At 40.0% G+C, this 13,981-nt stretch overlaps 1 protein-coding gene across 23 annotated transcripts in view; it reads right to left on the reverse strand.

Moving 5' to 3' along the window:
* Nucleotides 1-13,981, reverse strand: part of LRRFIP2 (LRR binding FLII interacting protein 2) — a 104,621-nt gene that overhangs the window by 38,194 nt on the left and 52,446 nt on the right. For 12 of the 23 annotated variants that reach the window (XM_084753244.1, XM_084753247.1, XM_084753230.1 and 9 more), the window contains 9 exons: nucleotides 11,830-11,898; nucleotides 9,512-9,553; nucleotides 7,700-7,765; nucleotides 6,681-6,755; nucleotides 5,070-5,120; nucleotides 4,943-4,987; nucleotides 3,855-3,902; nucleotides 3,469-3,525; nucleotides 319-387 (listed from right to left, as the gene is read on the reverse strand). The exons of 9 other annotated variants lie outside the window; for them this stretch is intronic. In XM_084753244.1, coding sequence (XP_084609370.1) covers nucleotides 319-387; nucleotides 3,469-3,525; nucleotides 3,855-3,902; nucleotides 4,943-4,987; nucleotides 5,070-5,120; nucleotides 6,681-6,755; nucleotides 7,700-7,765; nucleotides 9,512-9,553; nucleotides 11,830-11,898 — 522 coding nt within the window. The remainder of the gene's footprint in view (nucleotides 1-318; nucleotides 388-3,468; nucleotides 3,526-3,854; nucleotides 3,903-4,942; nucleotides 4,988-5,069; nucleotides 5,121-6,680; nucleotides 6,756-7,699; nucleotides 7,766-9,511; nucleotides 9,554-11,829; nucleotides 11,899-13,981) is intronic. 2 more of the 23 variants (XM_084753245.1, XM_084753239.1) reach the window with 2 other exon arrangements.

Here is a 13,981-nt window from a genome sequence, read left to right on the forward strand (position 1 = left end):
TCCAGGTGCAAGCACTCTGTGATGGTGCAAGTGTGACTCTTGTTAGAGAGGCTCATTTTGGAAACTAAGCAGATAAATAGGTGTGCAAAAAGAAACAACAAATAAAGCAAAAGGTTTTCAACAAATGATTTGTACATAAACCATGAATCTATGACTCATTCCCAAGATCATATTACAAAGCAACTTGTTCACTAAAGCTGTATTTAAGGAAAATGTTCACTTTGTCAAATGCAAATTTTACTCTGCAGTAAATTTCACATCATCACACCCTGCTGTCACTGTGAAAGCGGCATTTGTTCGCATGCAGCCCATGCTCACCACGCTCTCCCTTCGCCCACGACTGGCACGATCAGAGGACACAATGCTTGCGGTGTCATCATCGAAGGACTACAGAAAGTGAAAAGGATTCAGTTTCTCTATGGGTCCCGCAGACTATATATAACCACACGGGGCCACTCTGCATGAACACTACAATTGGCGTAAGCCACTGTGCGTCATTAAGAGATAAGCTGCTATAAGGCATAATGAACTATCATTGAAAATCAAGTTACTTCCCAAAAGCACCAAGCATAAAGATAAACTCCATTTTTTACTTAGATTTTACACTGGTGAGGGGATGAGTAAAGTAGACAAGGGCAGCTGGGGAAGTCATGCTTCTTTAGACTTGTATATCTGTGTGGTCCCTTGAGAGGTCAATACATACACTTATGATTTCATTTGGAAAAGAAAAACCAATGATGTTTTACAATGATGTAACATATGTCAAAGAGGTTCCTACCAGCAAAGCCCCACGGCAGTGGCTCGCGTTTCCAGGCACTCATCCCTACATAACTGGTGGAGACTGCACTGCTCTTCCCTTCAAGGGGCCGTGTTCCTCCACTCCACTAGCAGAGCTCTCATCTTTGGTACAAGTAGCTTACCTCCATTCTGATGTCACTGGGGCGCCATTCTGACATCACTATGGTAGGAATTCTGAACCCAAATTGCAAATGAAATAGGAGCTATCCAGCTCACAAGGACAAGGATCTACACTGATGTGTTTTTGAAAATACATTACCAAAAATGTTTTTGCAGGGGCTACTACATTTGGCATATTAAAAATGTCACCAGGTCTAAAAACTGCCCAGTAGAATTTGAGTATACAGTGGGTTAAGAGTAAACATCCTTCTTTTGTGAAAAAGCCCCTGTGCCCTAAACACACCCATGAGTTTTTATTAGTACAAGGGTGACATCTCTGAGAACTGCCACTCAGGAGGAGCAGAACTACAAACATAAATGTAAAAGAAAGCCCATAGAACTCATCTTTTCCCTGCTACAATATAATCTTAATGATTATTAATTTCTCCAGCTTGGGATAATTTGTAAGGATAAAAAGATAGTATACCTAATCATTTGCTTGGGAATGTAAATTAGTACCATCTTTTTAGTTGTCAATATGGTCATATATAGCAAAATTAAAATGCATATGCTCTGAGCATGGTGGCACACACCTTTAATCCCAGCATTCAGGAAGCAGAGGCAGAGGCAGATGGATCTCTGTTAGTTTGAGGCCAGTTTAGTTTACACAGTGATCTCCAGACCCTCCAGAATTGCAATGATGTAATTCTTAAAAAATAGGAGAGATGGTTCAGCAGTGAGGATCACTTGCTGTTCTTGCAAGGGACCTGGGTTTGGTTCTCAGCAGCCACATGGTAGCTCACAATCTCCTGTAAATGAAGCTCCAGAGGGTACAATATCCTCTTCCAGCCCCCAGGCACAGGCATGCACATGGTTCACACAGGTAGATGCAGGCAAAACATTTATACACAGAAAACAAAAGTAAGTCTTTTTTAAACAATACGTATGCTCTTAAACTCCTGATGCACAATTTGTCTTGTAGATACACTCATGTAAGTATACTATGTGCTTGTGCATGTGTGCATGCATAACTCATGTGTACACAGACCATCTAAATGACTATCAACAGAAAAATAATTTTAAAAATGAGTATCTATGCATTTATAGAATAGTACACTGACACTGAAAAGGTTTGATGATATGAAACTATCTAAACGAGGTAATAATTGAAAAGGGGACATAGCATAATTGTTAAAAAATGATAACGGTAAAAAAGGATGCTATAAATCTGTATGCACTGACATAGAAGGATACTTTAAGAAAATGGAGGAGTCACATATACTGGAAAGGAAGCCACCTGTGGTCAAAATGAAAAGCACTCATACATGTTCAAAACATCTCTGAAAGTGTGCATGTGAGCAGGTCTCATGTTACTCTGCATGGGAGCAGGTCTCATGTTATTCTGCATGGGAGCAGGTCCCATGTTATTCTGCATGGGAGCAGGTCCCATGTTACTCTGCATGGGAGCAGGTCCCATGTTACTTCAGACTTTCCTTTACTAACTTTACTTATATAAACTGTAAAATAAATTTTACTGTTCCAGAAAGAGCAGGTCGTTGTATGTAACAAGTTTTAAGAGTTGGTTTGTGGGCTGGAGAGGTGGCTCAGAGGTTAAGAGCACTGGCTGCTCTTCCAGAGGTCCTGAGTTCAATTCCCAGCAACCACATGGTGCCTCAGAGCCACCCATAATGAGATCTACTGCCCTCTTCTGGCAGGCAGGCACACATGCAGGCAGACTGTTGTATATATAATAAATAAATTTTTAAAGAGAGAGAGTGAGTTGGGTTGTTTTACTTCTCCCACCACTTCAAAGACAGAAGGGCTAGGAAGCAAAGAAAATGGCAATGCAGGGACACACACAGGGAAAAAGACAGAAGGGCTAGGAAGCAAAGGAAATGGCGATGCAGGAACATATACAGGGAAATCCCAGAGCAGCACACTTACAGCAATTATCAATACTTGAAAGGCAGAGTGTATCTCACAAATGAGAATACAAACATTTTAAGGCTGCCCAATGGCCTCAGTTCCAGACTCAGTTAAAAAATTACTTGGAGGGCTGGAGAGATGGCTCAGAGGCTAAGAATGCCACCTGTTCTTCCAGAGGTCCTGAGTTCAATTCCCAGCAACCACATGGTGGCTCACAATCATCTATAATGAGAGTTGATGCCCTCTTCTGCAGATAAAGAGCTCACATGCAATAAATAAAATAAATTAATCTTTAAAAAAAGAAAAGAAAAAAGAAAAGTAATTACTTGGAGCCAGGCGCACACTTGTAATCCCAGCACTCGGGAGGCAGAGGCAGGCGGATCTCTGTGAGTTCAAGGCCAGCCTGGTCTACAAAATGAATCTAGGACAGTCAGGGCTACACAGAGAAACCCTGTCTGGGAGTGGGGGAGGAATTACTTGGGTCCACACAGAAACAGTCAATTAGCACATATTAGCAGTTGCTTTTTATAGACTTAGGAGCACATAATCCATGCACAAGACAGTGAAGCACACCACTCTATTCTAAAGTGTGAACGCAAAGCAACTAAACATTCCTATGGCATGCAGAGAAACCAGACTGCTCACCACAGGACTGCTCCGGGAGGAACTGGCTCTGGATGAGTAGTAACTGTAGTCAGATGGCTATAAAGTTTCCAAGAAGAAAGGCTTTACAACAATGGCCAGCTCGGGTTCTCTGCTGGGAATACAGTGACCCCACTCTTAACTTCTAATGCCCCAGGTGAAAATAGCTGCTCTTTTCCTTGGTCTGATACTCTACCTCACACCCACCCTCAAAAGAGGAGGGGAAGCCCGCCATATGTTAACTCAGAATCCCAGTAGTCACCATCTCACGGCTGGCTAAATGAATGGGTCACAGCTTGTAGTACAGGGCCAGACTAAATGTTGGGGGATGGTAACACTAAATGACTTTTGTCCCTTCCTGTATCCCCCTTTTCCCCATTTAGACTTACAGTTCGAGAGCCATAAGGATTATACAATCCACCATCATACAATGATGCCTGAAGAACAAAAGAATATTACTTATCTCTTGAGCACTGGAGTTATTTTGAAGTATTTTGATTATTTTGGCAGTTCATAATTCAAAAAATGCTTACAGTATGGTGTGTTATAATCTCTTACACAGTTCACTGTACCAGTTTCATTATAATTTCAACATTATACTTGATTTTTTGTTGTTGTTGTTTTTTAATTAATTTATTTATTATGCATACAATGTCCTGCCTGTCTGTGTGCGTGCCTGCCAGAAGAGGACACCAGATCTCATTACAGATGGTTGTGAGCCACCATGTGGTTGCTGGAAATTGAACTCAGGACCTCAGGAAGAGAAGACAGTGTTCTTACCTCTGACCCATCTCTCCAGGTCCAATATACTTGGTTTAAAAAAAAAAAACACTACATGGGCTAGAGAGATGGCTCAATGGTTAAGAGCGCTGCCTGCTCTTCCAAAGGTTCTGAGTTCAATTCCCAGCAACCACATGGTGGTTCACAACCACCTGTAACGTGATCTGATGCCCTCTTCTGGCCTACAAGTGTACAGGCAGGCATAACACTGTATACATAATAATAAATAAATCTTTAAAAAGAAACACTACAGTATTTTCTTTCACCATCATCTTATAACATGAGGAAGCTAACATTAATTCATTTATTCTCTTAAACAAGCAAACAGCGGGGAAGTAAACAGGTGTAAGCATTCCTGAGGTTCCAGTCTTCTGAAACTGGCCACAGAACAACAACCAGAAGCACCTACAACTGGCAAGTCACACAAAGCTACTGGTTATGCTTTTAATTCAGCTTGCTTAATAGACTTGATTGCCATAGCCTAGGGTCTCAATTGTACCAAAGAAAACTAGGTGAGTGTAGTAAGACCCAGGTGAGTCTATCTCCCTGCAGGAAACGATTCTAAACACACACAGGTTTTGTATCCTAAGCACAAGCAGCGTGCACTGCAGGGCACATGGCAGAAAGGCTACACAGCTCAGCAGCGCCCAACAGTGGCCCTGCCATAGCGCACACACTGGATGAAGGAAATACAAACCAGACTGGTACTTCTCAGCAGACCAGAATTTGCAGTAGGTGAGGCCTATGGGGAAAGTGCACTAATTAAACCTGAAGAATGGCAATGGGTGGCTGAGACGGAAACATGCTTCTTGCAAAGTACTAACCCTGTTCTGACTCTTGGATGTCCCCAGTGGCTCACTGCACAGGGAAGAAGACTGTAAGAGAGGCATAGTAACAGAAATAAACAAAGACAAAAAGGCAGAAGAAGGTACCTCACCATCACACAAGCAGAAGACTTTAGGTTTATGATTTTTGAGTGCATAACGCATTAGCCAGCCCCAAGTGCTTAAAGTAGTATAAAAACACATTAAATGAAAACTAAAGTCAGTAGAAACTTTCTGAATGTTGTTAAGGGTAAGAAAGAAAATCACTCTAGCAGTTGTCCATCAATATGTCTACAACCTTTTCATATCAGAAAATTATTGGCAGGATGTGAGTCAGGGACCAGCAATGCACTGAGGCAAAGAGGGCCACGGCACTGGGCGTGTGTCAAATGGTGGTCTCAGTGCTCCAGTATCACCAGGAGCTCTGGGACACTGTAAATGCTTTTGTGGCAGACTCCCAGTGGGCTTGGCCAAGTTATAGGGGATTCAAGTAAGCAAGCCCTTAGTCACTGTTTTCACTACCTTTTCCAAATAGATCTGAAAGCCTCTCTTTAAAAACACACCATGAGCATCGCATGCTTTTTAGCCAGATAGACCGCACCAGTCACTGAGTTCATGCACTAAAAGCACTTTTTATAAAAACGTTGCATCTCTTTCTCTGCTGTCAACTAAGACACAATGTTCAGTTCTTTTCACTAAACCTAGACAAGTAAGCATAGTGAAATCATGTGTGCAGGCAGCTTTTTAAGTTGATAGAGTGCTCCCGGTGCTTGGAATCAAAGCCAGAGCCTTGCATGTGCTAATGACTTACTCCAGCACATAAATTAGCTCCCATTCCTGCATACTTTTAAATGTACTGGGTTTCACACATTAAAGAATGCTTTAAATGTTAAGTGTCTTTTTTAAAAAGTAAGATTCTAGTTGGCTGTGGTGATACTGGCCTGCAAACTGGGCAAACAGGTAGCTGGTGCAGGATGACCAGGCCGTGGCTACAGAGACACACCTCGTCTCAAAAACAAAACAAGCAAAAACCCCAAAATAGACAAGAAAGAAAAACAAGATTCTAACAGTACATTAATATGCTAACAAATAATAACAGCCCTCTCTTGTCCTATATGTAGCTTATATTTTCACATATAAACTTTTTAAAGTGTACCTGTCAGTGAGCGTACTGATGCCTAGAACTTATTTCCAACTGAATCAAAAAACTGGGTAGAAGCTGGTCATGGTGATCCCCACCTTACTGCCACCAGCTAGGAGGCTATGGCAGACTGGACTGCAGACATCGTGATGCTGTGCCTCAGAGGCATGGCATGATCGATGAGGTAACAGACAATAGTGATGTGACTCAGGAAATAAACTATATAATCTAAGTAGTGAGGATGTGATGTTCACTGTACACATTCTTCTGTTTGAGATTTTCATTACAAACACGGTGATTTAACAGCTCTCCCTTAAAGACACACTCACGGAGAATTATATGAATCAGTTACCAAAGCAGCATATCCAAACCATTCACAGATTAGTTCCAGATAGTCAAAACGCAAACGGGGGATTAGAGATGTGTTAAGGGTGAGTAAGATAAACAAGACCAAAGAACTTCAGACAGACCCGGAAGCAGTAGGTAGAGGCAGGTTTGCTGTGTCTAAGGCTGCTATAGTTTCTCTGGTCAAAGTAGAGGCCACTCTGCAAAAGGCAAACATGAGCACAGTTTTCTGAGTTTTTGATGCAACCACAACCAAGATAAATTCTGAGCACACAGGCAACATCTGACACTGCCAAGGTTCCTTCTTTCCCAGCGCAGTGTCTTGAGAGCAATAGCTCACAGCAAAGAAAGGCCAAGTAACAGCGCCTTCAAATCTCTTCAAGAGGACAAGCATTAAAGGTCAGCTACTTCAAGCAAAGTAATTACTAATTATTACTACTTTAAAAACCAGATAATACACCCTCAGATAAAAATGAAAGGCCGATAACTGTGTTACTCTCATTCTGCATTTAAGAATAACCCTGAAACACCTAGGGCCACTGGATAATTACCACTTTTATAAATTACTGGCTTAGAAAAACCCCTTATCAAGAGGTTAAGCACACGCATGCAAGCCCTGCTTAGAACCGTCCTTCTACACCACACTGCACCACAGGCCCTACTACTGCCCTAACCCCACCACTCTTGGCCCTGCCTTCTGCCATCATTGCGGCTCACACCGTCACCCAGGCAGCCACCCCAGCCAGTGCCCACACTCCAAGGCCTCTCAATAACCTGCTTTGCGGGTATGCTCTTTCTCCCTCTTCCCTTCTGGCTAAATCCTTCCAGTGCTCACATGGGAACCCAGAATTGACAGGGAGCTAGAGATTGCGTTTCTGCTGATGGCATAGTGAGAAAGAAGTGTTCCGAGCACCCCAATTCTGTAGCATTTGCCCTCCAAAGAAATGTTTAGTCAGGTGACTGGAATGGAAAGTCTATTCATTCTGTACTGTGAACTGCAGGTGAAAGGGTTTGAGAGTTCTCACATGGGAACGTCTATTAGACGTTTCACTGTTTCCACCAGTAGAACGGAGGGAAAACCCAATTGTAATTTGGTGCTGCCCATATTACCACAACTGGATCAAACCTCTGAAGCAGAACTAACCAGTGGGTCCTTCTGAGAACTAGAAGACCGCTTCTTCATCCCGTGGGTGTGACTGTAAGAATGACTCTGGAAATATTGAAAGTTAACTTTAATAATCACATAGTAAAATTTTAAGAGTGAGATTCATTATAAAAATGATAGCAAAGTATGTATGGTACAGAGTGCACATGCAACCTAGCTCCTGTCTCTTAGCGACAGACCCACTGAATTTGGAAGGCTAAGGTATGTGGCTTCGAGCACGTCACCCTCTCTGCATCTCCTCGTGCCCACTATCTAAGCTGGTGTCTCACCAGCTAAAGGAAACCTATTACGACACAGAATCAGAAGTATATCTGTGGGGACCCTCACTGTACACCATACTTGGGTCTCGTCCCCTATTTGCTTGTCTTTAGAAAGCTGTAGGTGACGAGAGTCTACTCCTCTCCTTTAGCCATCTTATCTAGAAGCAAAATCAGTACTGTAAAAAAAAAAAAATCAAAAGGACAATTCATTGCTGAAGACAACATTCTTTTGGATTTAATTTGTGTATATATGCCATATGTGTACAAATGTCAAAAGGGTATGGATCCCCAGAACTGGGTTATAGGTGATTGTGAGCTAGCCATTATGGATGCTCAAAATTGAACTCAGGTCCCCTGGAAGAGCAGTAAATGCTCTTAACCCTTAAGTCGTCTCTCCAGATCTCAAACAGTACTCTTAGGCCAAGCTGGTAGACCCACGGTATATACTACTCAGAAGAGAAATACCTAAAACGTATGTACTCAGGCTTACACAAAGTACTCTGAAAGATGATTAGATAAAAACATCACTTCTCTCAGGGGGACAAAGGACAGTACTGTTACCAGCAGACAATAAACTCAACCTGGTGGTGAAAAGTGCAGCTGCAAGGACCTAGAAACAGGAAAGGGCAACAGGCTGCCCTAGGAAACCAACTCACACAAAGTCAGATCCTTAACACTAAGGATAAACTTACTTTCTTATTGGGAATAGTCTTTTATACTTTATATGAAGTGAAACTATGTCATCTAGACTTGGGCAATCTGCCAACATAATAGTAACCCAAAGAAAACAAGCCAGTTTGACTTCCTTACCTAATCCAACATGTCAAGCCAAAATGCTTAGGCATCTACAGCTGCCACCCATCACGGCTGGATTTTTTATTTAGTATCCTGCCAGCTATGACACATAAAATGAAGAACAGGCCTATGCTACTGTAGCTCAGGGTGTATCAAAACACTGTCAGAGTAGCTGGAGAGATGGCTCAGAGAATAAAGATGCTTGCTGCCAAGCCTGACGCTGGATGAACGGAGTTCAATCTTTGGGACCCACATGGCAGGAGAGAACCAGCTCCAACAAGCTGTCCTCTGACCTCCACGTGTGTGCCATGTGACACATATACATAGGCAAATTAAACATGACGGTAAAAAGTAAACAAACCAGTCTTCCTGTGCTGCAAGTAAGCACAGGGGGCCTGCTCCTTTTTGGAGGACAAACGGAAATACAACAGAGCTTAGCACATTAAATGTCTGATCCATTTTGAGGCATTTTTGCTTTGTTTTGTTCTATTCTGTTCTGTTCTGTGGTATTGGGAAGGAAATCTACAGCTTTGCAATGCTAAAGACATACTTTACCACTGAACCATGGGTACCAGACTATGCCACAACTGCAAAAACAATGGGTTTGTTTTATTACATGCTTCTCCCCAAATGATCATAACAAAACCATGAAAGTTAGCAACAATTCTATAATTAGTAATAACTGGTGTTTAGAAAGTAAAACCTCACACGTAACACAAAGTCATGCACTACATACTAATGACGAAAGCCTTGATGATCTGTCCTTGAGGATATCATACTGCAGTTCAGAAAAGTGGGAAAGTTGGTTGAATCACCAAAGTCAGGAGCATAAGGAAAAAGGCAACATGTGTCATTATTAAACTCAAAACAGTACCACTTCAAAAGCAAAAGATTATTAAATGCAAAAGCTATTATGTTTGGATATAACGTTTACTTTTTTAGTAGAAATTATTGCTGTTGTATGTTTAATTAAAACGCTGTTTTATACCAGGTGCAGTGATAGGCACCTGTATCCCTAGCTAGTCTGGAGTTTGAGACAGAATGTCACCCTAAACATCCAAAAGATAGTACTCCCCACCCGCTTTTGACTTCACTGGAGATGGAACTTAGAGCCTTACGCATGTTGTGTACGCACTTTACCCCTGAGACACACCTCAGCTTCTATTTTCCTTTCAAATAACAAAATTCAGAATTAGTAATGGTAAGAGATTCAACCTTAGGCTATTTAGAAACAATACAGCCTAAGGAAGGCATTAAATGTAAAGATGAACCATTCTGAGGTCAAAGATGCTTTCCTCCTCATCTCTGTGACTGCTACCGCTGCTGCCACCATTTAAAAGGCCAAAAAAGCAAGGAGGACCACACAGCTAAGCCAGCTTGCAAAGGGTAATCTAGGAGTCAAAGCAGGGGCATGCCCTTAAGCATACTTAGAGACATACACCTAAATATCTGATTTCTTCAAGAAAATGAGAAACTTGGCCAAACAAAATGTGGAACGCACAGTCAATAAGCAAATGATATTAGATAATAAAAAAAAAAGTATACAATATTAGTAAGACCAGAAAGTGCACATTTCCATGTAGTATCCTAATATGAACATAATGTTTTAAAAACTAAGAAAATGAATGGAATATAGCTACATGGATTTAGTCTTCTAATAATGTTTCTTCAGCATTCTAGCTTAAAAGTTTTTAAACAATCTTACCCAAAGGTAAACATATATAACATTTAAAGTACTATTTTGCAAAAATATCTTTCTTTTACATTCTTACACTGAGTCGGGGCTTTAGGTAACATTATTCAAAGTAATGTTTTCTTAAGTTTAAGTTGATTCCCTCTTGAAATTAATTCAGTGAGTTTAAATAGCAGTTAAACCATGAAAAACAGGAGGAAAAGTATCACAGGGTGCTGTACACAGAGAGTTAATGTCATTTCCTGAGCCTACGCATGATGGCACATGCCTATAATCCCAACACTCAGCAATGAAGCTGAGGCAGCAGGAAACTGAGTTCAAGGCCAGCCCTTGGTGAGCCCTCATCTCAAAACATAAAAACAAGTATCTATTATATATACATATAGATAGATACATATGGTTTAAATGTAATTCTCTAAAATTTGTTTCAGTAATACATACAGAGAACTAGAAATCTGTATATAGACTAAATAATAAAATATTTCTTGTAGAAATAATATTATAAAGCTTAAAATATCCTAAAAGATGAAAATATGCAATCTAATTTTAATACGATTTTAAAATACTAGTTAAAATACAACAAAGTTTGTCTATTTGTATGTTTATGTATAGATAGTCATTTAGAGCATATACGGCAGAAACCTCATAAACATATTCCATTTAATATAAGGCTGTGGTACAATTTTAACACTGGTATAAATTCACTGAAAATGTAAGTGGCATTTCTCTAAAAATCAAGTCCTTTCACTATAAAAGTTTCATTTCTTTCTTTTCCCAATTAAAATATTTCTTTTATTAAAACAAACAAACCCATGACTAAAACATACAGCTCTTTCAATCAGGGAAAGCTCTGATTGAAAACTGCCTAGATCAAGCCCTGTGGGAATGCAGTGGGGAAATGGAAGGGGAGGGGTGTTATCTCACTGACTGATGTGGGAGGACCCAGCCCAGTGTGGGCCACACCGTCCAATGCATGGGCTTTATAAAAACTAGCTAATCATGTCTGTAAGCAAGTAGCATTCCTCCATGGTTTTGTTCCAAGTTGTTGCTTGAGTTTCTGCTCTGACTTCTTTCAGTGATGAACTGTGACCTGGAAGTGTGAGCCACAGAAACCCTCTCCTCCCCTAAGATGCTTCTGTCAGAGTACTTTATCACTGTAACAGAAAGGAAACTAGGACAGTATTTAAAATGGGGGGTGGGGGGGGAATTCTCAGAGAAACTTGCTTTAATGTTCACACTGGGGAAAAAAGTAGAAACTCTCACATCTTATTAGTCTACTCCTTTTGTTTCTATGTCCAGAATACTGGAAATCAACAGTAAATGCATAAAAATCTAAGACTACACATTTCAGAATTACACACCATCATGTCTCTCCTTTTGGGTGTACTGGCTCTGCTCCAGTGTGTCCCAGTAATATCCTTCGATGAACTCTTCAGTGAAGTATTAAATGAATAAAGACAAGTTAAAAGAATAATTTAAAAAACTATATTTCTTTTTTTAATTAATTCTTTTTTATATATATTTATATTATTACATATATAATAAATTACATACAACAAGAAGAACCACGAAACAATCAGGAATTACATAAATGTTACATTCATAGTCTTTTGGCTATTTGTATTTGGCAACCTTGAAGAAAACATCTTTACTATCTTGGTGAGTCTAAAATTCTGAATGTAAATCAACATCTATCATATCTCAGTTCTATCAACTTAAAACATTTATCTAGACCTAAAAGCATCTTAGCCCCCAAACAACTAAGCTTAATTGTAAAACTAAATTATCTGGTCTTTGACCCCATCAGAGACTTGAGAAAGAATAAAATTAATTATCCAAGTAAACAGGAAGTGCAGGTTGGCAGCTTCCAACATGAAAGAAATGAGACAGTTTGCTGCCTAAACAGTCACCAAAACTCTCTATAGCGTTGGAGCATCATCTTCAACCTTCTGGCCCAGTATATCTGACAGACGTATTTGTGAGGCAGGAACTACTGAGGACTTGCTTACCCTGTCTTGGCAAAGTTTGGCTCTTGACTCTGCTTGCATCCAATCCATTTTTAGGCAGAATTCTGCCAGTGACCAAAACAAGGACATTTTGCCCAGTGGCTGGTTTGCCACATTTGAAGCCATCTCCATAAGGAGGTTCTTTGATGCTCATAATTATAAGTTTAATTTTGATACACTGGTATAGAATTCAAATGTAAGATTATTCTTCACACACGTTATATATTTTTCTACTCTGATATGAGGTATTTTACCCATACAACTCAAGTAGAATATAAGGTTTACTTCCAGTTATTTGAAAGTGCTATTGCAGGCTGCTTAGGATAAGTAAGTTATACAAGCTAACTGTTAGTTGATCAGATCATGGTCATGTCAATTACTAGTCTATTTATATTACAAGAACATACATTATAGGTTTAACAGATATGATTCCATAGATAGATAAGGTACAATAGTTAGATAAGGTCTTCAAAAACTTCAGAGACCTACAGAATATGACATTTAAAGATGTTTTTTATTATTTTAAAGATTCTTTGACAATAAGACAGGTTAACTCCTGGCAACACCAACCCTACCTAAAAACAATTGTTTCAAAGCCAGTAATATATAGTGAGGAACTAAATAAATAGTAGGAATCTCTACTATGATTCAAGGTCACTCTATTCCCTAACTTGAGATTTCTACTACTGTCTTCTTGTATTTGGGGCACACACAATAATGAAGCATGTGTAGTGTTTTTTAAGTCAGCCACTGGCATCGGAATTATTAGCAATCTGCTCCCAGGTAACAGGAAGGCAGACAAGGTGCCATTCCACAGCCTAAGACTGACTTCCTGGTCCCTCCCCCAGGTCTAGATTCAGTCTCAGGCTTCCTTTTCTTTGTTTTGGGTCCTAACATCTACAGCATTTTCAACCCAGATAGCTTCTGTCAGGGGCACCTTTCAACAGAGTAGCTGAAAGGTAGCTGGACAAAAGAAAAGTTCAAAGTCCTAAGAATGCAGCATAAAACCCCAGTTCCCCTAACCAACATCCAGGTATTGCTAATGCTTCAAACTCATAAAATGTGTACACAGCATGAGTCTTTTAAATATATAATTATTCTTTTATTTTTCTTTCTTTCTTTTTGTTTTTTGTTGTTGTTGTTTTCTGAGACAAGAGTCCTCACTTTTTAATTTTTATTTATTTATTTTATATCCCAATTGATCACTGCTTCCCCTCCCTTCTCTCCTCCCAGTCCCTCCTTCCTTCCTAAGTCCTCCCTTTCTCTTCAGAAGAGGTTCAGAAAAAGGGTAACTACATAATTCAAATTTAAAACAAAAACAAACAAACAAAAAAAAAAAACACAGGTAGAGAAACACTGAAACTTCTAAACTATACAGTAAACCATAAGAATATTTAGGTCACCATTTTACACCATCATGTTTATTTCTACAGAGGACAGAGGTTGTATGATGCATTCATATTAATGGAAATGGTGAAGTCATTTCACAAGCCAAGAATCAGCTCAG

Source organism: Acomys minous (genome assembly GCF_964271855.1).
Source record: "Acomys minous genome assembly, chromosome: 13".
Classification (NCBI taxonomy): Eukaryota; Metazoa; Chordata; class Mammalia; order Rodentia; family Muridae; genus Acomys; species Acomys minous.